The sequence below is a fragment of the Tamandua tetradactyla genome, chromosome 12 (genome assembly GCF_023851605.1).
Source record: "Tamandua tetradactyla isolate mTamTet1 chromosome 12, mTamTet1.pri, whole genome shotgun sequence".
NCBI lineage: Eukaryota > Metazoa > Chordata > Mammalia > Pilosa > Myrmecophagidae > Tamandua > Tamandua tetradactyla.
The window spans coordinates 98,398,536-98,419,475 of record NC_135338.1 but is presented as its reverse complement, the minus strand read 5'-3'; the positions used below and the strand labels follow the sequence as shown (position 1 = coordinate 98,419,475).

General features: G+C 58.7%; 1 protein-coding gene across 7 annotated transcripts; it reads left to right on the top strand.

Moving 5' to 3' along the window:
- The first annotated feature begins 3,730 nt into the window (after positions 1-3,730).
- MAN2A2 (mannosidase alpha class 2A member 2) lies at positions 3,731-18,484 on the top strand. 7 transcript variants are annotated; one of them, XM_077124251.1, is made up of 23 exons: positions 3,731-3,927; positions 4,705-4,851; positions 5,383-5,637; positions 5,708-5,852; positions 5,936-6,194; positions 6,596-6,723; positions 6,909-7,082; positions 7,455-7,641; positions 9,895-10,072; positions 10,258-10,460; positions 10,583-10,765; positions 10,932-11,046; positions 11,156-11,223; positions 11,436-11,601; positions 11,959-12,195; positions 12,371-12,493; positions 12,710-12,824; positions 13,121-13,254; positions 13,402-13,543; positions 14,444-14,577; positions 16,097-16,291; positions 16,518-16,628; positions 17,258-18,484. In XM_077124251.1, the coding sequence occupies exons 2-23, from the start codon at positions 4,720-4,722 to the stop codon at positions 17,561-17,563; spliced, it is 3,690 nt and encodes a 1,229-aa protein (XP_076980366.1). In that variant the 5' UTR covers positions 3,731-3,927; positions 4,705-4,719; the 3' UTR covers positions 17,564-18,484. The 7 variants fall into 7 exon arrangements, with proteins under 7 accessions (XP_076980366.1, XP_076980367.1, XP_076980369.1 ...); XM_077124252.1 differs by lacking the exon at positions 3,731-3,927 and having other exon boundaries at positions 4,578-4,851; positions 5,404-5,637; XM_077124254.1 differs by lacking the exon at positions 3,731-3,927 and having other exon boundaries at positions 4,578-4,851; positions 5,936-6,107.
- The last annotated feature ends 2,456 nt before the right edge of the window (positions 18,485-20,940 follow it).

Here is a 20,940-nt window from a genome sequence, read left to right as displayed (position 1 = left end):
TTCATACTGAGGTGACCAACTGGTCTCCTTTCATTCCCAATGTGTGATATACAGTAAAAAGCAACACATGCCAATAAAAGGGGGGAAATGGGACTGACATACAAGAGGAGAAAAATGAACAGTAGCAGCAGAGCCACAGATGACCCACATATTGGAGTTGGCAGACAAGGATTTTAAAATAACTGATTACTATGTTAAATAGAGAAAAAGATGGACAAAAATAGATGTGGATATAGAGCGTTTCAACAGTTGAAATCTATTTAAAAAGAATCAAAGGGGCATTTAAAACTAGAAAATAACATCTCTGAAATTATAAACGCATTGGATACGTTTATTTAAAATCTATAAACAAAAGATTGAACCACAGTCAGAGCTTGTACACATCAAGACAGGATTAATGAGCTTGAGGGTATGTTAACAGACACTGTCTACTCCCGGGGTATAAACTGCCCTGGCAACGTGAGACAGAAATCCTGGGATGAGCCGGGACCTGGCATCATGGGATTGAGAGAGCCTTCTTCTTCTTTTTTTTTTTTATTAATTTTTAAATTAAAAATATATATAACAACAAACGCAAACATTCTAAACTTTTGCTCATTCCGTTCTACATATACAATCAGCAATTCACAATATCATCACATAGTTGCATATTCATCATCATGGTCATTTCTTAGAACATTTGCATCAATTCAGAAAAAGAAATAAAAAGACAACAGAAAAAAATTCATGCATACCCCTTTTGGTCAAGAAGGTTTTCTCAATTCCTTGATGCTGAGAAAGAGACCCTTCTTGACCAAAAGGGGGAAGAGAGAAATTAGACAAAATAAAGTGTCAGTGGCTGAGAGATTTCAAACAGAGTTGAGAGGTTATCCTGGATGTTATTCTTATGCATTCTATAGATATCCCTTTTTAGTTTATGGTGTATTGGAGGGGCTGGAGGGAAGTACCTGAAACTGTTGAGCTGTGTTCCAGTAGCCTTGATTCTTGAAGATGATTGTATAAAGATCTAACTTTTATAATGTGACTGTGTGCTTGTGAAAAACTTCATGTCTGGTACTCCTTTTATCCAGGATCTGGACAGATGAGTAAAACAAAAAAGGATAAAAAATAAATAATAGAGGGGATAAGGGGTAAAATAAATCGGATAGATGGAAATACTAGCGGTCAATGAGAGGGAGGGGAATGGGGTATGGGATGTATGATTCTTTTTTCTTTTTCTGGAGTGATGCAAAATGATCATGGTGATGAATACACAACTATGTGTTGATGTTGTGAGCCACTGATCATACACTATGTACGGAATGTATGTGTGTGATTTGTCAATAAAAATATTTTTTAAAAATAGTATCCAAATTGAAGTACAGAGAAGAAACAAAGAATGCAAAGAACAGAGCATGAGACATGAGACTTCATTATATGAATAAGTGAAATTCCAGGAGGAAAGGAGAGAGAAATTGGTACCAGAATAAACTGGAAACAGTACAAATGTCTGCGAAAGGAGAACGGATAAAGTATAGTACAGTCACACAATGGGATACAGCAATGAAAAAGAACACACACTGATACATTCACCAGCGTTGACAAATCTCAAGGGCATGTTGAGTAAAGAAGCCAGACGTGAAAGACTGCATGCTATAGGATTCCTTTCTGTGAAGTTCAAGAACAGGCAAAACCAAACTATATACATTTATCAAATTCACAAAGCTATACTCTTAAGATTTGTGCATACACTGCAAATTACATCTGTTTGTATTTTTTGTAAGAGCCATCAGAAAACAAATGAGCTCTTGAAAATCAAGATTATGATTTCTAAAATGAAAACGCCAATAGAGGGTTGGAGAACAGACTGAAGGAAATCTCCCAGAACACAGGGCAAACCCACAAAGAGACAGAGGATCGTGACTCTGATAGGTCCACCTTTTTTTTTTTTAAATATTTTTATTGATAAAACATATAAACACACAAACATTCTTAATATACAAACATTCTATACATAGTATACAATCAGTGGCTCACAATATCATCACACAGTTGTGTATGCATCACTATGATCATTTTTTGAACACCTGCATCACTCCAGCTAAAGAAAGAAAAATGAGAATTGAAAAAACACATACATACCATACCTCTTATCCCTCCTTCTCATTAACCACTAGTATTTTAATAGACCCAATTTATTTTAACCTTTGTTTCCCCTATTACTTGTTTATTTTTTATCCATATTTTTTACTCATCTGTCCATATGCTAGGTAAAAGGAGCATTGGACATAAGGTTTTCACAATCCCACAGTCACACTGTAAAAGCTATATAGTTATACAATCATCTTCAAGAATGAAGGCTACTGGAACACAGCTCAACAGCTTCAGGTACTTCCCTCCAGCCCCTCCAATACACCATAAACTAAAAAGGGATATCTATAGAATGCATAAGAATAACCTCCAGGATAACTGCTCAGCTCTGTTTGAAATCTCTCAGCCACTGACACTTTATTTTTTCTCATTTCTCTCTTCCCCCTTTTGGTTAAGAAGGTTTTCTCAATACCATGATCTCGGGTCCCAGCTCATCCTGGGATTTCTGTCCCACGTTGCCAGGAAGGTTTACACCCCTGTGAGTCATGTCCCATGCAGAGACGGGGAGGGCAGTGAGTTCACTTGCTATGTCGACTTAGAGAGACGCCACATCTGAGCAACAAGAGAGGTTCTCTGGGGGTGACTCTTAGGCCTAATCTTAAATAGGCTTAGCCTCTCCTTTGCAGGTATAAGTTTCATGGGGGTAAAATCCAAGATCGAGGGCTTGGCGATAGGTCTAACATCTTAATAGGTAGTACTTAAAAAATAAACTTGGAAAAATATTCTTGATGGTGATCCAATAAATGGCAGTTTAACAATTAGATGGTATTTATCTATTTGGTTAATCAGCTAAAAACTGTTTAAGCAATATTCAACACTTTGTTAGTGACAGTGCAAACTGGCACAATTCCTTGGGGCAAGCAACAGAATAGTATCTTTTGCCCAGATAACCTCAGCGCTGGGAATTCATCCTAAGGTAATAATTTAAAAAGACGAATTCACGGAGGTGTTCATTGCAGCCCGGTTGATTACGCGGCAGAATTACAGAATGACAAATCTCCTTGATGTCCAGCAAGGGTGGAACAGGTAAGGAAACCACGCGCTTACTACCGGAGGGAAGGAAACGCAGAGCCAGCGCGGGAAGGGCCGGGCGGGCGCACGGTCCGGGAAGGAGGCGGCGGGCGGCGGCGGGCGGCGGAGGGGAGCCACGTCCAGCGACCCCCGCGACGGGCCCCCGTCTCAGGAAGACGCGGAGAAGGGAGAGCGGCGCGAGGGCCGCGGCTGCGGCTGCGCAGTGCGGGACCGGCGGGGCGGGGGGCGGGGGGCGAGCAGGCGGGGCCGGGCGGCGCGGGGAGGCGGCGCGGGGAAGGCGGCCCGGCTGTCCCCGCCCCGGGCGCCGCTGGCCCGGAGGCCGCGAGAGGCGGGCGCGGCGGAGCGTGCGGGCGGCCCAGGCCCCCGCGAGAGCCGGCGGCGACGGGTGGGCGGAGGCCCGCCTTGGCCTGCGTCGCTGCGGCGGCGGCCGGGCGCGCGCGGGGAGGGCGCCGGCTGCCGGGCCGCGGCCGTGCGGGGGCCGAGGGGCCCGAGGCCCAGGCCGCGGGGCTGTCGTTGCGGGCCCCGAGGCCGGCCGAGGGGCGAGGGCCGCGGCGCGGGCTGCCGAGGGCCCGGCGGCAGGTGGCCGCTCTCCCGTTCCCCGGCGCCACCCAGCTGGGCAGCGAGCCAGCCTCCGCGGGCTAAAAATACTGCCCCGGGGATCCTGAGCGGACGTGGACCGCGCCGAGTACCCAGGGCCCAGGCGACGGAGCGCGGCGGCCCCGGGGCCCGCGGCCCCGACTCCGGAGCGGCCTCCTTCCCCCGCAGGCAAGTGGGGTCGGCGGGCGGGGGCGGGGGCGGGGGGCGCGGGGCTCTGAGGCCGCCCCACGATCCCACCGCTGTGCCCGGCCTTTCCCTGCTCAGGGGACCTTCAGCGTCTCCGGCGGCTGCCAGGGTCCAGCCCAGGGGTCCCCTAGGTGCTCCCGGAGCCCCAGCTGCGCGTCCTCCCGGTGCGGGAGGGGGAAGTCCAGAGAAGACAGAGTCTCGTTTATGTTAGAAACATTGGCATTCTCTTTTCACCGCCACTCCCACCCCGTTTTCTTTTTTTAAGAAAAACTCATTCTTTATTTCTCAGTGGGAGAGAAGCCGTGTCACCTACTGTTTGCCGTGAGCGCCATTCTGTGCCATCCTGAGCCCAGAGGCCAGGGAGGAGGCGTTCCCTCGGGCTCTTTTGGCTCCGGCCATGCCCTTTAAATCCGACCAGGCAGATGCCGGTTCACTGTCCTGGAACTAGTGCATGTCGTGAAGGAGAAAGGACATGCGCTGGCTGGCCTGTGCCGGCCTCAGGGAAGCTGGCTGTAATCAGGAGGGTGTGCAGTACCTCTTCGAGCCAGGACGTTGCCGTTTGTTACTTTTTACAGCATCAGTCCCCAGAGACTCATTTCCGCCCTAAAAGCAGGACTGCCACCGGGCCAGCCTGGGCTGTACAGCCCCAGCCTCCACGTTACAACGGAGCTTGGGGCTGGGCCCGCGGGCAGCGCTGATATTTGGTGGAAAGACAGGGAGTTTGCACGCTAGACCCACAGACACTGTCCTTCCGGCCAGGGTGTGGAGGCCAGCATGAAGCTGAAAAAGCAGGTGACGGTGTGTGGGGCGGCCATCTTCTGCGTGGCCGTCTTCTCCCTCTACCTCATGCTGGACCGCGTGCAGCACGACCCCACCCGGCACCAGAGCGGCGGCAACTTTCCCCGGGTGAGTTGTGCCTGCTCACTCGGCCCTCTGCAGCCAGGGCACTGGGGCCCAGGTCGGCGACCCCAACAGGAGGGTCACATCAGCCCAGCACAGGAACATTCCGGGGCTTTTCCAGAAACCCAGAGCTAAAAAAGGGAGAGCTGGCAGCAAGTGCGACCCCGTGTCCTCCAGATTCCTGGCAGATGTTGGCGATTCCAGTGCCCTTCCCCACTTTGCCCTGGGGCAGCCTTCTCGGCACAGCGCCCCACGCTGCCAGCGCCACTCTGTCAGCATGGGCAGTGGGGGTGAATCTCCCCATCTCTCATCCGGATGGGGAGAGAGCAGGGGCACTCCCAGCCCGCATGGACTGCAGCCCTTGGCGGCAAGTCACACCTTCCCTTGTCTGCGCGGCCCCATTGGCCCCGGAGGCTTGGTGCTCTGGCTCCTTTGAGGGAGGGAGGGGTGGTGGCCAGGCTCCAGGTGGTGGATCCCAAACGGTGACCCTCCCTGCGGCCCCCGGGGCCGTGGGTGATTGCACTGGTTTTTCGGCAGAGCCAAATTTCTGTGCTGCAGAACCGCATCGAGCAGCTGGAACAGCTGTTGGAGGAGAACCATGAGATTATCAGCCACATCAAGGACTCTGTGCTGGAGCTGACCGCCAACGCCGAGGCTCCCGTCCTGCTCTCCTATTCCATGGCCAACAGCTCCTGGGGGGTGCCCCCCGAGCCCCGGCCCAGCTTCCTCTCCATCTCCCCTCAGGATTGCCAGTTTGCTTTGGGGGGCCAGCGCCAGCGGCCAGAGCTGCAGGTGAGGCTCGGCGATCCCGGGAGCGGCCACGGCCGTGGGCCGGGCCCTGAGCTGCTGTCCTGCCCGGCAGATGCTGAGCGTGTCAGAGGAGCTGCCGTTTGACAACGTGGATGGCGGGGTGTGGAAGCAAGGCTTCGACATCTCCTACAGCCCGCAGGACTGGGAGGCTGAAGACCTGCAGGTGTTCGTGGTGCCCCACTCTCACAATGACCCAGGTGAGGGCTGTGGGAACAGGGGGCCCCCCTGCTGGCCAGGGGGCAGTGGTGGTGTGCTCAGGGCCCCTGTGCCGGCTCCCCAGGCTGGATCAAGACCTTTGACAAGTACTACACGGAGCAGACGCAGCACATCCTCAACAGCATGGTGTCCAAGCTGCAGGAGGACCCGCGGCGGCGCTTCCTCTGGGCGGAAGTCTCCTTCTTCGCCAAGTGGTGGGACAGCATCGGCGCCCCAAAGAAAGCAGCGGTCCGCAGGCCAGTGCCAGCCAGGAGGCGAGGAAAGGCTCTCAGGAGCTTGGGGAAGGAAGGAGTGACACAGGCCCCACGGTCTCACCTGAAGATGTGGGTGCTGAGGAGGTGGGGGGAGCTCAGGGGGTGCACGGTGGACGTGAGGGTTAGGGTTAGGGTTAGGGTTAGGTAGAGGGGCTGGCTGACAGTGAGAAGGCAAGGGCTGCTTCGAGGATGTCTAGCAAAGGAGGATTCAGAGTTGTTTGAGAGTGGGTGACATGTGGGCCTGGCCCCCGGACATCCGGGTGGAGTTCTAGGGTTAAACAGGGCCAAGGAAGTCACGGGTCCTGGCTGGAGGGCGAAGGAGTGCGCGTTTGCTCTTTTGGTCCCGCGTTTGGGTAACTGGCTCGCTGAGGCCAGTGCACACAGGTCCTCGCTTGCTACAGTGGGCACTTCTGGAATACAGCCGGGAATGGGGTCCCTGCCCCATGCTGAGGGTGGGCCCTCACCTACAGGCTGGTGGGCACTGGGCAGCTGGAGATTGCAACGGGAGGCTGGGTGATGCCTGACGAGGCCAACTCCCACTACTTTGCATTGGTGGACCAGCTCATCGAGGGACACCAGTGGCTTGAGAAAAACCTGGGTAAGTCCAGGCCTGGAAATGGGAGCCTGCCCCATAGCTTGGCCCCAGGGACAGTCAGGGTGCCGGAAGGCCCAGGGATGGGCAGAGGAAGCTCCTTTCTACGCCTGCCCTGGTGGCATCCATCCACTGCCTAGCCAGCCAGGCGCTGAGGTGGTCAGGTCATCGGGCTCCCCCGCTCCTGACAGGTGCGGCCCCCCGCTCTGGCTGGGCAGTGGACCCCTTTGGATACAGCTCCACTATGCCTTACCTGCTGCGCCGTGCCAACCTGACCAGCATGCTGATTCAGAGGGTGCATTATGCTATCAAGAAGCACTTCGCTGCCACCCGCAGCTTGGAGTTCATGTGGAGGCAGACATGGGGTGAGCCACGGTGGGGTGCAGGGTGTCTGAAACGAGACCCCCGCTGTCCCTGGTGCTGCACGACAAACCTGGCACAAACTGTCAGACGTGGGCCCTCCCCTGCCTTTACCTGAGGGTCTCGGTGTGAGGAGCAAACAGCCCTCTAGTGTCCGGGAGTCCTGCCTGCTGTCCATGCCCGAGGACCTGGGCACACTGTGTGTCACCTTCCCTGCAGGAGCTGTGGGCTCTGGAGCCGTCCTTGCATCCTGAGCCCTGGCTGCCCTTCCTCTGCAGCCTTAAGCCAAGCCGGACCTTCGCCCCTATCAGGGCCCCCTACCACCCACGTAGCCCCCTGCCCACCTGTCGGCTGAGCACCTGGTGTGTCTCTTACAGACCCTGACTCGAGCACAGACATCTTCTGCCACATGATGCCTTTCTACAGCTATGATATCCCCCACACCTGCGGCCCAGATCCCAAGATCTGTTGCCAGTTTGATTTCAAACGCTTGCCGGGCGGACGCATCAACTGCCCATGGAAGGTGCCACCCCGAGCTGTCACGGAGGCCAACGTGGCTGAAAGGTATTTGCTTCCAGCCGGGGCTAACCATGTGCCGCCATCTACCCTCCACAGGGTCCTGGGGGCCAGACTTCCCGCCTAGGGGCCTGGGGGAGCGTGTGCTGAGGCAGGTGGGCTTGGGCCCCTCCATGAGCACAGGCCCAACATGGTCACCTGCTGCTGCCTGCCTGGTATACTAACAAACCATCAGAGCCGGTAGAGTACCTCGGAGGTGAATAATTCTCCGGCTAGGGACAGTCAGCCTTCCTGCCCTCTAAACCTTCTCACCTGGCTACAACCCAACCAGAATCCCATTGACCCAGAGATCTTCAGATTCATGTCCAGTCCCTACAAACAGCCTCCAGCCTCAGAGCACACAGGCCTGCACCGTTTGCGAGAATCTCAGGCATCCCCCGGGTGTTCACTGCTGCTGAAACCGGCCCCCCTGGGAGAGTGCCCAGTGAGAGTCCACACGGTGGTTTAGCCAGAACCGGGCGCCTCAAGATGATAACAAGTTGAGCTGGTTTTCATGCTGCAGTGCTCTGATTTCCGTGGGGCCTGGGGGAGAAGCATGTGACCGAAAGGGAAAGAAAGTGGTCTTTTGTTTCCAGAATCCAGAAACCTAAATGCGGACTCTAGGCAGGGAGTGATCAGGGGCTGTGAAAGCATGATTTCTTCCTTGACGCAGCAGCTGTGCTCTGAAGCTGCCAGCCCAGGTTTCCAGAGAGCAGGGCGTGAGCATGAACTTCATTTTTCTCTCTGAAAGGATTACTGGACTGATCAGTTATGAAGACTGGTATTTGAGGAGTCCTCTCTTGAGATCCTTGAGAACAAAATAGGAAAGTAGGAGCTGGACCAGTGTAGTTAAGTAGATTAGTGGTAGATTGAACTGTGAGACCCATGACGTGCTAGTTAAAAGCTGGACTAAAAAGAAGAAAGGGCTTCTAATGATGTGCTGCAGGGTTCCATTTTTCCATCGACTTTTAACTGTCATTTGAAAGAAATATAAAATACCCAAGTGCTTATGTACAATTCTTGCTCTGTGCCAGGCACTGTCCTATTTGCTTTGCAAGTATCTCATGCAACTTGTTTTAATCCTTATAAAATTTTGAGGGTACGTGCTAATATTATCTTCATTTTGTAGAAACTAAGCACAGAGAGGTTAAGTAACTTGTCCAAGGCCACTCAGCTAATGAGCATAGAGCCAGCATTGGCGAGGTCTGGCGGCAAAGTCCAGGTTCTGTGCAGTGCTGCGTCACTCACTGGTGAGCAGAGTGAAGTTGGCATGTCAGAATCGAGCCCCAGAGATCGCAGTTGGCATGTGGGTCTGATCCAACCAGTCTCGATTATTAGGTATTAACTTAGGTTCGCACCCTTAGCTTCACAGGACAGAGTGTGGAAGGTCAAGGCGAGGGGGTATCACATATATGGCGACCCCGACACTGACCTTCAGCCTTCGGGTGTGACCTGGGGTCTGTGCTCTGTTCTGTCTTTACCCCTCAGTCTGAGGGACACTGGCCAGTGGCTGTTGAGGGTGCTGCTGGTGAGCAGAACCCAAACTGACAGAGGATCCCAAGAGGGGAAGGAGCTGGGACCCCAGAGACTGACGAGGGGTACGTCGGAAGGATTGTCCCGGGTGGCTTCAGAAGGCAGAGCTCGGGTCCAGGGAGTGAGGCTGACACACCCAGCCTGGTGTGCAGGGAGCTCCCTGTTGTTGGAGCCATCCAGAGACCATGGGGTTCCCTGTCCCAGGAGACTTTGCAAGTGGGCTGAGGGACCCCTTGCCAGGTGTTCCAGCAGGGCCAGGTGTGCACCAGGCCGGGTGTGGGGGCAGGGTCAGGTGTGCACCAGGCCGGGTGTGGGGGCAGGGTCGGGTGTGTACCAGGCCGGGTGTGGCGGCAGGGCCGGGTGTGCACCAAGCCGGGTGTGGCAGCAGGGCCGGGTGTTCACCAGGCCGGGTGTGGCGGCAGGGCCGGGTGTGCACCAGGCCGGGTGTGGCGGCAGGGCCGGGTGTGCACCAGGCCGGATGTGGCGGCAGGGCCGGGTGTGCACCAGGCCGGTGTGGCGGCAGGGCAGTGCACCAGGGCCGGGTGTGGGGGCAGGGCCAGATGTGCACCAGGCCGGATGTGGCGGCAGGACGGATGTGCACCAGGTCGGGTGTGGTGACAGGGCGGGTGTGCACCAGGCCGGGTGTGGCGGCAGGGCTGGCTCTTGGGGGCTCCTCCTGGTGGCCCTTGGGTGTTGAGACGCCCTCCTGGGCCTGACCCCCATCCGCAGGGCAGCGCTGCTCCTGGACCAGTACCGGAAGAAGTCGCGGCTGTTCCGGACCAGCGTCCTCCTGGTGCCGCTTGGGGATGACTTCCGCTACGACAAGCCGCAGGAGTGGGACGCCCAGTTCTTCAACTACCAGCGGCTCTTTGACTTCCTTAACAGCAGGCCTGAGCTCCACGTGCAGGTGGGCGTTCCTGGGGGGGCCTGTCCGGGCCTGGGTTCCCCATTCCCAGCTCCAGCCCTGGGGTGAGTCCTCTCTCTGAGGCGCGTCCAGCGACCGAGCCCTGCCGTCTCCCGGGCGCAGTACCGCTGGTGCGAGGCCCCGGAAGGCTCCGAGGCTGATGGGCGTGGGCTTTGGGGTCCCTGCAGGCCCAGTTTGGCACCCTGTCTGACTATTTCGACGCTCTGTACAAGAGGATGGGCGTGGAGCCGGGTGCCCGGCCCCCAGGTTTCCCTGTGCTGAGCGGGGATTTCTTCTCCTACGCCGACCGGGAGGATCACTACTGGACTGGCTACTACACCTCCCGGCCCTTCTACAAAAGCCTGGACCGCGTCCTGGAAGCCCACTTGCGGTGAGATGGGTGGGCCGTGGGGTTGCCGAGGGACTGGGGGTGATGGGAGGAGCCGGGGGGAGGGGCGGGAGGAGTGGGGGAGGGGCTGCAGAGGGCAGGTGGCTCACTGTCTTCCCTGGCAGGGGGGCGGAGATCCTGTTCAGCCTGGCCTCTGCCCACGCACGCCGCGCTGGGATGGCCGCCCGGTACCCGCTGTCCGACTTCGCCCTCCTCACAGAGGCCCGGCGCACGCTGGGGCTTTTCCAGCACCACGACGCCATCACCGGCACCGCCAAGGAGGCCGTCGTGGTGGACTACGGGGTCAGGTGCAGCTCCCCGCCTGATGGGGTGGGGGCACCAGGGTGGGTGCGGGGAGGGGGCACAAGCAGAGGGACAGGCCCTCTGCCGTGGTCAGCCCCCACAATGGCCACCCCCCTCACGGTCCCCCCCCTCGTCATCCCCCTCCCCTCCCCCACAACCTCCGCCCTCCAGGCTCCTGCGGTCCCTGGTGAGTCTGAAGCAGGTCATCGCCAGCGCTGCCCACTTCCTGGTGCTGGGGGACAAGGACGCCTTCCAGGTGGACCCCAAGGCGCCCCTCCTGCAGACGGTGAGCCTGCCCTGAGCGCCACCTGGGGGGGCTGCCCCCCACTTTCCCTCCCCACCCCACCCCCAGGACTGGCCCTGACGCTGCCCCCTCCTGCCCTGCTGGATTCCAGGACGACACCCGCCCAAGCCACGACGCCCTGCCCGAGCGCACAGTCATCCAGCTGGAGGCCTCTCCCAGGTGAGCGCCCTGCCCCAGGTCTCCGTGTCTCCCCCCACTCCCAGGGCTGCTTACAGGGTGAGGCCCCCAGGTATCCATGTCCCCCCACTCCTCCCCAAAGACAGGGCAAGGCTCCCCTCAGGTCTCTGTGACCCCTCCCACCCCCGGGCTCATGCCTCCCTCCCCACCCCCTGCACCCGCGGCCGGCGCCCCACCAGAGCCTGTGCCCGCAGGTACGTGGTGCTGTTCAACCCGCTGGAGCAGGAGCGGCTCAGTGTGCTGTCCCTGCTGGTGAGCGCGCCCCGTGTGCGCGTCCTCTCCGAGGAGGGGCAGCCCCTGCCCGCGCAGATCAGTGTGCACTGGAGCTCCGCCACCGACGCGGTCCCCGGCGTCTACCAGGTGAGACTGCACCTGCCTGCCAGCACCTGTGCCTGGCCCACAGTGGGTGCGGTGGGGAGAGAGGGGCCCAGAGGATGGTGCTCCTGGATCAGGGGCGCATCCTGGGAGGGGGCGAAGGTCCTGCGGCAGCGATGGCTGTAAGGGTGGTGTTGTGACGCCCCTACGCCCCCTTAGCCGGTGTGTGCGGTGCACGCAGCATGTGCACCCCACCTCTTGGCTTTCCACGCTCCGTTCTGACTCAGGAGAGGCCTGTGGGGATCAAGGGGCGGGTGGCAGCACGCCTGCTTTGGGGGGTGGCAGAGGTCTGTGAGTGGTGCCCTGACCCCCCGCCGTGGCCCTGCCACCCTGTGCCAGCAGCTGTCTGTGCCCCTGCGGCTGCCGGCCCTGGGCCTCACTGTGCTGCAGCTGCAGCTGGGCCCAGATGGGCCACGCGCCCTGCCCTCCTCCACGCGCGTCTACCTGCACGGCCGCCGGCTGACCGTCAGCAGGCCCGAGGCCTTCCCCGTGCGCGTCATCGACGCTGGCCCCGGCGACTTTGTGCTCAGCAGCCGCTACCTGCAGGCCGGCTTCTCGGGCCTCACGGGGCTCCTCAAGGTAAGGGGCCAGGGCGGGGCGGGGGGCGCTGGGGGGCCTGGGAGTGGCCCCCGGCATGGCCCCTGGGTGCGGGGCAGCTGGGCTTGGCTCCTTGGGGAATTTCGTCCGTGCCCTCCCGGGGGCAGGCCTGACATGCTGGTGTGGGGCCAGGGGTCAGGGCTGTGTTCTTTGGCAGAGCATCCGAAGGGTGGACGAGGAGCAGGAGCTGCGGGTAGACACCGAGTTCCTCGTCTACGGCACCCGCACGTCCAAAGACAAGAGCGGGGCCTACCTCTTCCTGCCTGATGGCGAGGCCAAGGTACCCGACAGGTGTCTCTCCCGAGCCAGCAGGGCTGGGAGGGCAGGAGGGCCAGGGAGCAGGGCGGGAGGGCAGGTCTTACAGGATGGCCGTTGCCCAGGTCAGCCTGCCTCCCGGACGCCCCCACTGCCGGGGCCCCTCGCTGGGGCATGGGTACGGCCAGCCCAGGACTGTCTGAGGAGGGCCAGGGTTCAGCTCCCACTGCTCTTTCCCCAGCCCTACGTCCCCAAGGAGCCCCCGGTGCTGCGTGTCACCGAAGGCCCCCTCTTCTCCGAGGTGGCCGCCTACTACGAGCACTTCCACCAGGTCCTCCGGCTCTACAACCTGCCAGGTGGGCCCCGAGAGGGCGGCCTGGGGACAGGAGGGTCCGAGGAGGGCTGGGCCCCACGGCCGGACGCTATCTCCCTCTGGCCCCTGCGCCCTTGGACTGGCACTGGCTCCCAGCTGAGGGACCTCTTGAGATGGGGAGGCTCAGTTCTGCAGGAGGGATGGTGGCCCAGGTACCTGGGTATGGCCGGAGGCATCGGGCAGAGCCTCCCCAGCTTGGCTTCCAGCTCTCCGGCCAGCCTCCCAGGCCGTGTCCCGCCCTCATGCCTGCACACGCCTCCCCTTGGCCCCTGTGTCTAGGAGTGGAGGGGCTCTCCCTGGACGTGTCCTTGCTGGTGGACATCCGGGACTACGTCAACAAGGAGCTGGCACTGCACATCCGCACGGACATCCACAGCCAGGGCATCTTCTTCACCGACCTCAACGGCTTCCAGGTGGGAGGCCCCAGGCCATACCCTCAGCGGGGACCCCCCCCCGGGGTGGGGGCCAGCCAGTGAGGAGGGAGGACTCGGGCAAGGGAGTGGGCAGCCTGGGAGCCCCCGTGCCTAGGTGTGCCCACCCTCCGAGCCCGCCCTCCGCAGATGCAGCCCCGGCGGTACCTCCAGAAGCTGCCCCTCCAGGCCAACTTCTACCCAATGCCGGCCATGGCCTACGTCCAGGACGAGCAGCACCGCCTCACCCTGCTCACGGCCCAGGCCCTGGGGGTCTCCAGCCTTGGCGAGGGTGAGTGGGGGCGGGGCCGGCCGAGGGAGGGAGACAGGGACAGAGGCCTGTCCCCGCCCTGGCCACTGCCACGCCAGCCTCCCTCTCCTCTCGCTGCACCACCTGCATGCTTGGAAGTGGGGCAAAGGGGCAGGTGATCACAGCCCCGCAGCACCCTCTCCCTGGTGGAGGTTGCTCACTGGGTGGGGGTGCCCGCTGGATCCCCTCGGGGAGCTTCAGGTATTGAGCAGGGCTCCCCGGCCCAGGCCCGCAGCCCCTTCTCCTGGCCAGGGATGGCTGCAGGGGTCGTTTGGAAAGTGCTTTCAGTGTCATCAGGAAATATTTAGAGAAGGAGAAAATGCATATTAATGGTCATAAAAGAGAGAAGGAAGTTATTAAGCCTTGAAGCAAGGCCCAGGGCCTGCCTGGTCAGCTGGCAGTTCTGGGAAAGCCCCGCATCCTTGCTGTAAAGTGAGCAGTGACTCTGACCGCTCAGGCCCTTGACCTTGGCCTTGTGGGTGCAGGGCTCTGGGGGGCTGAGTGTGGCGGGGTCATGGGGCAGCGAGTGGGCGTCGTCCCCCACCCCTCTGGGGGAGTGTCTGAAGTGGTTGTCTGTGCAGGGAGCTTCCTGTGCAGCTCAGGGGTGGAGATGGGGGGGGCCCAGCCTCTGGGGGGCCTTGCTCCACCTCCCCGTGAGCCCCTTGCCAAGGTGCCCCTCGGCCGCCTCTCCCTAAGCAGCACTGACCCCCTTGAGCTGGTCCTGGTGGCTGCCCGCCTGGGGCCGGGGCAGGAGAGCAGGGGCTTTCTGCGAGCGGAAACCTGCCAGGCCTGGGAGGCAGGCGCGTGGGGGTCCTGCTCCCCTGCAGAGGCCTGGGTGGGTGGTGGTGGGTGCGGCGGGGGCCTCACGGGCAGCCTCCCCAGGCCAGCTGGAGGTGATCTTGGACCGGCGGCTGATGCAGGATGATAACCGCGGCCTCGGCCAGGGCCTCAAGGACAACAAGAGAACCTGCAACCGCTTCCGCCTCCTCCTGGAGCGGCGCACCGCGGGCAGCAAGGTAGAGCCGGGGCCCAGCCCCGGGCAGGCAGGGCAGGCTGGGCAGATGGGGGGCTGGGGTGGTCTGGGGCTTCCTGGGGGGCTCAGAGCTGCTCCAGGAACAGTGAGCAGGCTCAGCATCCTGCCTTCCCAGTGCCTGCAGCCTGGCCCCGGCCCCTCCCCTGCACCTTTCTCCTCTGCGCCCCCTCCCCTGCGCCCCCCCTCGTGCTCCTTTCCCACCTCCCCCTGGGCTGCTCTCCTGGCCACGCCTCTGGTCCCAGCAGTTTCTAACCCTTCCTTCCCCGCCACAGTCATCCAACCGCCTTCGCCCGTCAGCCTGGTTTTTCGTGCCAAACTGGCAGCCAGGTGTAGGGACTTGATTTTTTCTGGGTGGAGCAGTAACCCCAGCTGAGGCCCGTGGTGGAGGCTGGGCCAGCCTCGGCAAGCACCTTGCTGCAGATAGGGCCCGCAGGAGGCAGAAGGGCTTCAGCCCCCAGGTGGGCCCTGAGCCCCCGCTGTGCCATAAGGACAGAGAGGGACAGGGCAGGGCCGAAGGTGCAGACTCCACTCGTCAAGGTTCTCGTGAGTGGTGCTGGGGTAAGGTGTCTGAAAATGCTAGCTAGAGGATGGTGGGTCCCATTGATCCGAAGTGCAGTGAGGCTGAGTGGTTACAGACAGCTTCCTGGAGGAGGTGGCATCTGCGCTAGGCTTCGCTGCTTGGGAGCAGGACGTCAACACACGTACCAGCCCCGGGTGGTGGGGGCCGTGGGCTCATCCAGCAGGGCAAGGGCTGTGCCTTACAAAACGGTAGCCACTAGCCGCACTATTTAAAACTGAACACGGTTAAGGTTCAGTTCTTCGTTCGTACTAGCCACATTACAAGTGATCAGTGGCCACGGATGACTAATGACTGCTGGGTTGGAGAGTGCAGATGGAGCCCCCAGATACTTCCCTTACTGCGGAAAGCTCTCTGGTCAGCACCTGGAGGGTGCAGCTGGGCCTAGGCAGCTGGCATTCCTTCTGGAGGAGTATTGAGCAAGGAGAGGTGCTGGCAGCAGGGGTGACAGTTCAAAGGCCATTCAGGTGTGTGTGTGGGTTGTGTCAGGGGTGGATGGGGACACTGCCGTGGTCACAGCTCCTTGGCCTGCAGATCCAGGAGGAGAGTCCTGGGCACTCAGGAGGAGGCGGCGCTGGGCACAGAATCGGAATGAGGAGTGGCCGCTTTGGAAGCGCAGCCCTCCTGGGCCTGTGTGTGAGCTGTCCAGTGAGCCCTGTGCGGGGCACGTCCTGGCCGTGGGCCTGAGAACGGGCCACTCACTCCCACGACCACCCTCAGTGCAGTGAGTTCAGGATGTGAAGCTCACAGTCTGTATTTCAGTTATTTCATTTGTCCCAGTAAAGTCCTTCTGGGCATTTTTTCTCCATTATCCGAGCTGGTGCAGGACCACGTTTCATTTATCTATCTCTGCCTCTCTCTCCCCGGATGCCGCTGGCCCCAGTGGGCTGCGCCTCTCACCCACTTCTCCGGACCGACCTTGCAGGTCCCAGACGGCCCAACCACCAGCCACCCGTCCCTTCTCAGCCACCTGACTTCTGCGCACCTAAACGCGCCGGTCCTCGCCATGCCCGTGGCCCCGAGGCCGCTCCCAGCCGCGGGCCTGCGTGCCTTCCGACCCCTGGCGGCCCCCCTGCCCTGTGACTTCCATCTGCTCAATCTGCGCACGCTGCAGGCCCAGGTGAGGCTGATCCACTCCTCCGCCAGCTCACGCCCCGCCCATGCCCCACCCCTCCACCAGCCCGTGTCCCGCCCTTCCGCCTGCTCACGCCACGCCTCGCCCCTCCGCCAGTCCACGCCCTGCCTCTCCCCCGTCTCCTCCCACCCCGGTCCTGCCTGCCTTCCCCCAACCACCCCTCCGCCAGCGCCCCTCGGAGCCCCCCACTGCCCCCTGTCCTGTTGTCCAGGACGATGCTTCGCCCTCGGCAGAGACCGCGCTCATCTTACACCGCAAGGGTTTTGACTGCGGCCTCGAGGCCAAGAACTTGGGCTTTAACTGCACCACCAGCCAAGGCAGGGTGAGCAGGGGCGGGGAGGGGCGGGGGGGAGCGGGGGCGGGGAAGGCTGGGATGGGGGCGAAAGAGAAACTGCCGATCCTGGTGAGGGTCCAGGTGAGATGCGCGTAGCTCGAGGATGTCTGTCCCAGGACAGAGCCTGGCTAATGAGCAAGATAGAAAACACCAGAAACAAAACACTAAAACTGTCTTGGCACTGATTGTCGACCTGCCCGTCTCTCTGTGTCTGTGCACACGTATCTGTGTAACTACTCCACCTGCCGACACTCGTGCCACCTGGCTTTGTCTGTCCCTGCACATGTTAGGGCCTCTGCTGGGCGTGGCCAGGCGAGACAGGGTCCCTGCCCTGGAGCAGCTCGCGGTTTAGTGTGAGGTCCTTGGGGCAGGCTTCGGGGTGCAGTGAACCCCACGATTGCACGCAGACTCGTGTGTGCACGTGCGTGTGGGCGTGCCACCACGGCTTCTTAGCGAGGGCACAGGTTACTTGGATGCAGCACTGCTTGCCCAGCGGCCCTGCTCGTTTTCTCCTCTGTCCAGGTGGCCCTGGGGAGCCTTTTCCACGGCCTGGACGTGGGGTTCCTGCAGCCCACCTCCTTGACGCTGCTCTACCCTCTGGCCTCGCCCTCCAACAGCACCGACGTCCACGTGGCACCCATGGAGCTGGCCGCCTTCCGCCTCCGCCTGGGCTAGGTCTGCGCGGCCTGAGAAGGGTCATCTCACAGGCGCCTCCTAACCCGAGACTGGGCTGCACCAGCCCCCGGGACTCGATCGCTTCAGAACTGCGACAGACTGGGCTTGCCCTGGTTTTCTGTTTATTGTTGCTTCTGTGTCCGGGGCTACCGCAGCCTGCGTCGGAATCTCAGGGCAGAGCTGGTGAGGGCAGGGAGAGGAGGCCTTGGTCAGCCTGGGCGGTGCTGGACCCTGTTTTGGCACAGTGAGGGCTGCCCAGGGGCCGCAGGGCTCAGCCCCCTCCTTTCTGCAAAGTGGGATGTAGGAGCAGCAGGAGGAGGGTGGGTGGCAGCCGCGTTGGGTTCTCTGAAATGGGGCGCAGTCTCCAGGGGCGCCCATGGCTCTGGGGGTGCTGCTTGCCCTGGCGTGACAAGCCAGGCCCCAGGGGCCCCCGGGTCAGGGCCGGGCACCCTGAGCGGTAGCGGGGGAGAAGGAATCTCTGTCCCCAGCTGCTTTCTGTGATGGTCTCTCTGTCCACACCCCAGTCCGCAGTGAAGCAGAAGGGACTCAGGACTAGGGACTGTCGTGGCCAGAGATCAGCGGGCTCCTCAGCCGTCCCCATTCAGACCGGGCACTTAGCCTGGGTCTTGATTTGTGAGGTGGGGTGGAAGGGCCCGCAGCCCCCTCCACCCTGCCTGACCTCTCCTTGCTTCCTTGAACTGTCTGGGGAGTCCCTGCCCGGCCCGGCCCCGTGTGTCTGGGCACGAGACAGCTGTCCGTGGGCTGCGTGGAGCAGCCAGGGAGGCGGCCTCCATTCCAGCCTCGGTTAAATAGAGAAACGTTTATGAAAATTCCATCCCTTATTAAAACTCTTTTGTCAGTTAAGACTAGAAGAAAATATCCTGATTTAGATTAAGGTTTCCAGCAGAAAGCAGCAGCTGCTGGCATCTTAAAGGACTTGCGCTGCCCAGCACTGCCCAGTGCTGCCCAGCACTGCTGACCCGTGGCGTGCCCTGGAGAGAGCAGGGACAGTCATACTGTCATCGTTTGCAGTTTATGAACGGCCCACCTGGAAAGCCTAGGATGGGCAGCTGGAGATCACCCCTCTGAGCTGACCGAGTGAACTGCATATCATGTTCTGTGAAGATTTTGGTTCTCCCCAAATCAGCCCATAAATTCAATGTAATTCCGGTGGGATTGGATGCTTTTTGGAATTTGACAAGTTCCAAAGTTCATTTGGAGGAGTAAATGTGTGAGAATACTAAGAAAATTTTGAATGATTATCCTGAGTCAGCAGTAGGAGAAGGTAAAGATTTCCGATAGGACTGAAAAGCTGCCAGGAGTTAAATCACTGTGGTACTGGAGTAGGGGTAGACAGACAGACAGACGGATGATGGAACAAAACCAAGTCCCGTACAGACCTGGGTCTGTGAGAATTCAGTGTATAGGATAAAAGTATTTCAGATGGGGAAAAGTAGATTATTTAGTAAGTGGTAGAATGGAGATGTTGGCTATCAAAGTGATCATTAACTCTACCTCAGTTTCCACAAAAAATTCCAAGTAGAAAGAAGAAAACTACAAAATTACTTAGTACAGGATATCTTTATACCCCTCCGGTGCGGCGGTCTGTCTGAGACACAGAACATAGACAGACACAAGGGAAAAGTAACACAAGGGTAAAGACTTTTTTACCACAAAGAAATATAGGAAGCTTCTGTATGATGGAAAACATCCTGGTTAGAAAACACACATGACAGATTTGGAGAAACCATCTGCAGCCCGTGAAAAGAGCCAATGATTGCAATCAGCATAGAAAAGCTTGCTTTGGGGTCCTCAGAGAAAGGCCCTGCCTGCCAGGAGCGGCCTGAGGAGCCAGGTGGCGGGGCTGGGCAGCGACTGCCGACGTCAGGCCTGGGGGCTGCAGGTTAGCCGGCCCCCGGGTGAGGTCCGCACAGGCCCAGTACCGCAGCATGTTGCATCGCCTGGGCTTGGGTTGTCTCGGCACTCACATGAGTACGGCACGATTCTCAACATCTAGAGCCTGTTTCCCCAGCCGTGAACTGGGGATAGCAAAATCTGTACCATAGGGGAAGTCAGATGATCGATGTGAAGGGCTTGGTACAGATAGGCGCCCAATGAATATGAGCTGTTACATGGCAGCGGGTGTTCTTTGCTAGTCTAATGCAATTTGGAATTAAATGATGGGGGAGTCCGTGGCCCCCTAAGACTTCAGCAGACCGTAGGATGTTCTCTTTGGACATCTTAGGTGTGTGGTGGAATGAGCCCTCTGCCGTGAGCCAGTGTTGCCCAATCGGACACCCCGGCTTCTGAGCGCCTCCTAAGGCACGAGGCTCGTGGCGGAGGCCGAGTAGCAGAGCTGGTGGCTGAAAGCACGGGTTCCTGGCCTGGCTGACCAGGGTTGTCCCTTCAGCCTGGACGCTGGAGTGATGACTCGTGGAGCGGTTGCGGCTGCTCTGAGACGAGCATGTAGCACGTGCAAGAAACAGAATCTTGTTTCTGTAGGTAGAGTATGAGAAGGCTGATGCCTGGGCACAGCTTCCTCAGCCACTCTCTGGGTGTGGACTCAAAGGAAGCTCTCCGGGTTATTCTTTGGCACACACAATTTGTAAATCTATTATTTTGAGAAAACCAGGAACCCTTTACCAGGGAACTCTGGCACCCAAATCTCACAGTTTGCAGGAGTTATAATCAAAGCTGAAACCAAGAGGCAACATGTGCAACTTCCATAATGAAAAAAGAATTCTTTCCCACGCTGCAACCCTCCATCTATGCACAGCTATCAAGTGTCCATCAAGGAGGAAGGGCAGTGGCCCAGTAGCACCCACAAACCGGGTTCTCCTGGCCAGGCCCCCCACTGACTTGGCCGGGCCTGGGGTGGAGCCAGGAACACATGTAGACAGTGACGTCCCTGACCCCGGGGTGGGCCCAAACCCACCTGCTACCTGCTGTGGGGAGCTAAGCCTCTGCACCCAGTGGGAATATCGGGCTCGGGGCATCAGCATCGGGAGCCCACAGCCAGGCAGGAGAAGCACGCAACCGGCTACAGGCAAACATCACAAAATACAAGCAACCTAAAATGATACGTTAGAAAGTAGATGTATATGTTTAAAACACGTATTTAAAAACACAGAGATGGTGAAGGTCAAAGGAGCAGCGCTGGAGGAGGGAGGGGAGGGGAAGAAGAGACAGAACTGAATTTCTCTCAAAATGTGAAATGCAAGATTTTTGAAGTTGACATGAAGGGGTCTGTCCCGTGAGTGGGCAGGTATGTCTTTGCTGTTCTTTGTACTATTATATAAGTATAGAAATGTAATTTTGAAAAATTAGAAAAGCAATCTTAATCTAATCTATAATTAATGCAATTATAATGGTTGCATTAATTATAATTAAAGGAAAAAAGAAAGACAGTGAGGGGATGAAGGAGGGAAAAAGGAAGAAAATGCTGGGTTCTGACGGGTCCTGGGTGCTCGCTTGACAGCTGTTAGGAGGGAGCGTCAGACCTCAGGGCAGCCAGGCCTCTTCTGGCCACTCTGATTCGCTGTCATTAGTGAGACTTTTGGTTCCCAACCCAGCAGAAGCCAAAGGCAGTGTGCAAGGAGGCTGTGCGGCCCCCTGGTCACAGACT

Bases quoted from the DNA above. Each gene is read 5' to 3' on its own strand.
- MAN2A2 (XM_077124251.1), top strand. From the start codon at position 4,720: ATGAAGCTGAAAAAGCAGGTGACGGTGTGTGGGGCGGCCATCTTCTGC. The intron at 10,073-10,257 runs GTGGGCGTTCCT...GGGTCCCTGCAG, and splicing joins GGCCTGAGCTCCACGTGCAG to GCCCAGTTTGGCACCCTGTC. The intron at 12,494-12,709 runs GTACCCGACAGG...CTCTTTCCCCAG, and splicing joins TGCCTGATGGCGAGGCCAAG to CCCTACGTCCCCAAGGAGCC.